The sequence below is a fragment of the Neomonachus schauinslandi genome, chromosome 10 (genome assembly GCF_002201575.2).
Source record: "Neomonachus schauinslandi chromosome 10, ASM220157v2, whole genome shotgun sequence".
NCBI lineage: Eukaryota > Metazoa > Chordata > Mammalia > Carnivora > Phocidae > Neomonachus > Neomonachus schauinslandi.
In genome coordinates, this window is record NC_058412.1 from 54,218,056 (window position 1) to 54,221,331 (window position 3,276).

General features: G+C 40.6%; 1 protein-coding gene across 1 annotated transcript; it reads left to right on the forward strand.

The window, feature by feature from the left end:
* The first annotated feature begins 747 nt into the window (after positions 1-747).
* Positions 748-2,694, forward strand: LOC110588866 (probable ATP-dependent RNA helicase DDX43). The gene has a single exon (XM_044918956.1). It carries the CDS (start codon positions 748-750, stop codon positions 2,692-2,694), a length of 1,947 nt encoding a protein of 648 aa, XP_044774891.1.
* The last annotated feature ends 582 nt before the right edge of the window (positions 2,695-3,276 follow it).

A 3,276-nucleotide genomic window follows, 5' to 3' on the forward strand; every position in this document is an offset into this window, starting at 1 on the left:
CTGCTTTGCAGTCTGTGTTTTATTTATTTATTCTCTTTATGTTGAATTCCTTTCTTTTAATTTACCTTTCATCTTAATTTACACTAGGGGGCAAAGTGAAAATGTCTAAAATAAGTGAAAAATCTAAAACAATTAGAAAATTTAAGACTGAGCTATAATCAACTCTAAGAACATTACTGCCTTTTTCAGCAGGATGAATTGTAGGCAATAAAAAGATACCATTAGTAGCTATTTTCTTTAGACTTTTAAAGACTCATAAAGCTTCATTGTATATTTCTAACAAAGAAATAAAATTATTCAAGAAAATTTTGAGGCTAAGAGGAAGTAGGGTCTTTTTGCTTTTTTGTGCTCATTATCTAGGAGTTATATATAAATATAAGGAGAGTGAGGGGCTCTGGGTTGGGGGGGGATTTCCACTCACAGATCCCAGCAGCCCTGGCCAAGATGTGTACATACTGTGTGATACTGAGTATCAACCAAAATTCAGCCACTGACGCATTAGAAAAAAAATTAAGAAAGATATATGTGATTCCTGTGGTTTTTAAACATCAAAAAAAGAGATGACCTAAAGATAATGCTTGAATCAGATTGATTTTCAAATCTCTACTGATCTACTTTTTGGATGGAGAGAGCAAAAGGTCCTGTGCAAAAATCCTTTGTGGCGAGAAGGTTCTACGACGGCACCGTGGGGTGGTGCAGAGCCAGACGGGAGCGACGTCGGACGCGCCAGATCTTCCTCACGGAACCATGTCGAAGCAAGAAGGAGGCGCCAACGCCTCCTCATGGGTCGTTGCTTCCCGGCGAAACTCGGCGGTGTCCCGTGCTCCGGAAAGGAGGCCGACGGAGGACCCGAATCGAAGAGGTCAGGAGGCCGGTAGGGGCAGCAGAGGTGGCGGCTGGAGGAACCCCTCCAGCCTCCAGCAACCTGTGGCCGCTGGCCTCCGGGAACCGCCGCTTTGCTTTGGATTGAATAACGTGTGGGTCGGCGCTGTGATCGGTCGTGGAGGGTCAAAAATAAAAGACATCCAAATTACAACAAACACGAAAATACAGATAATAAAAGGTCACTCAGAAGAAGCGGAGGTCAGAATCTTTGGCAACAAGGTGATGCAGGCGAAGGCCAAAACAGTGATAGATAATCTTGTTAAAAAACAAAATTACAATTCAAAACTCAGAACTGATATTATTGCATTCCAACCTTCTGTTGGAAGAGATGTAAAGACAGATAGTAATGTTACAGAGAATCAGCCATTGATTGATTGGGATCAAATTCGAGAAGATGCTTTGAAATGGGGGAAAAAAATGTGGGAAGATTTACCACCAATTAAGAAAAACCTTTACGTGGAGTCAGAAACAACAAGTTCAATGTCACAAGTGCAAGTAGACATTTGGAGGAAGGAAAATTATAATATAATGTGTGATGACTTGAAAGAAGGGGAGAAGCGTCGTATACCCAATCCTACTTGTAAATTTGAGGATGCTTTTCAGTGTTATCCTGAGGTTATGGAAAACATTAAAAAGGCAGGCTTTCAAAAGCCAACACCGATCCAGTCGCAGTCATGGCCGATAGTTTTACAAGGTGTAGATCTTATAGGAGTAGCCCAAACTGGAACCGGGAAAACACTGTCCTACTTAATGCCTGGATTTATACACTTGGATTCACAGCCTGTAATTAGAGGAAAAAGGAGTGGACCCGGCATGTTAGTCCTCACACCTACACGCGAGTTAGCACTTCAAGTGGAAGCTGAATGTTCCAAGTATTCATATAAAGGCCTCAAAAGTGTGTGTATATATGGCGGTGGAGATAGAAATGGACAAATACAAGATCTGAAGAAAGGAGTAGATATTATTATTGCAACTCCTGGAAGACTGAATGATCTACAAATGAATAACTTTGTTAACCTCAGAAATGTAACCTACTTGGTTTTAGATGAAGCCGACAAGATGCTAGATACGGGATTTGAACCCCAGATAATGAAGATTTTATTAGATGTGCGCCCAGACAGGCAGACTATTATGACAAGTGCAACATGGCCATATGCTGTCCGTCGACTTGCACAGACTTACTTGAAAGAGCCAATGATTGTATATGTTGGTACTTTGGATCTAGTGGCAGTAAGTACCGTGAAACAAAACATAATTGTCACCACCGAAGAAGAGAAACGCTCTCATATCCAAACTTTTCTAGAAAGCATGTCTCCCGAAGACAAAGTCGTAGTGTTTGTCAGCAGAAAAGCTGTTGCTGACCACCTATCAAGCGACCTGATTCTGCGACATGTATCAGTGGAATCCCTTCACGGTAATAGGCAGCAGAGTGACCGAGAGAGGGCATTAGAAAACTTTAAAACAGGTAAAGTAAGAATATTGATTGCCACCGACTTAGCATCTCGGGGTCTTGACGTCCTTGATATCACACACGTCTATAATTATGATTTCCCCCGGAACATCGAAGAATACGTGCACAGAGTAGGGCGCACTGGAAGAGCAGGGAGAACTGGGATATCTATTACTCTTCTCACTAGAAATGACTGGAGGGTTGCTGGAGAGTTAATTAATATTCTGGAAAGAGCGCGACAGAGTATCCCAGAGGATCTTGTGGCAATGGCCAAGAGGTACGAGGTGAATAAACTGAAAAAAGAAATGGAGAAAAAATTGGGGAAACCCCAAGGAAAACCCCAGAAGTTTTATTATTAATGCCCTTGTTGAAAAGTAGTACCAGCCTCCTGAGAGGAGATCTCAAGATATATGGAAGTATGGGAAACATGCTGGCACTATGAAGAAATAAGTGATTCTTAAAATAATAGTGTTTAAAAATGTAGAATTCAGTATTTTATACTTTCTTTAATAAAATCAGAAGTATTTAAAAAAAAATCCTTAGTGGCAATGATTGGGTTGATAAATGCTGAGCATGTGGGTACATTTTTTAAAAATTAGATTCAGTTGATTAACACATAGTGTATTATTAGTTTCAGAGGTAAAGTTCAGTGATTCATCAGTTATATATAACACCCAGTGCTCATTACATCATGTGCCCTCCTTAATGCCCATCACCCTATTACCCCATCCCACCACCTCCATCCCCTCCAGCAACCCTCAGTTTGTTTCCTATGGTTAAGAGTCTCTTATGGTTGTCTCCCTCTCTGATTATGTCTTATTTTATTTTTCCCTCCCTTCCTCTATGCTACTCTGTTTTGTTTCTTAAATTCCACATATGAGTGAAATCATATGGTATTTGTCTTTCTGTGACTGACTTATTTTGCTTAGCATACTATTCTC

Bases quoted from the DNA above. Each gene is read 5' to 3' on its own strand.
- LOC110588866 (XM_044918956.1), top strand. From the start codon at position 748: ATGTCGAAGCAAGAAGGAGGCGCCAACGCCTCCTCATGGGTCGTTGCT.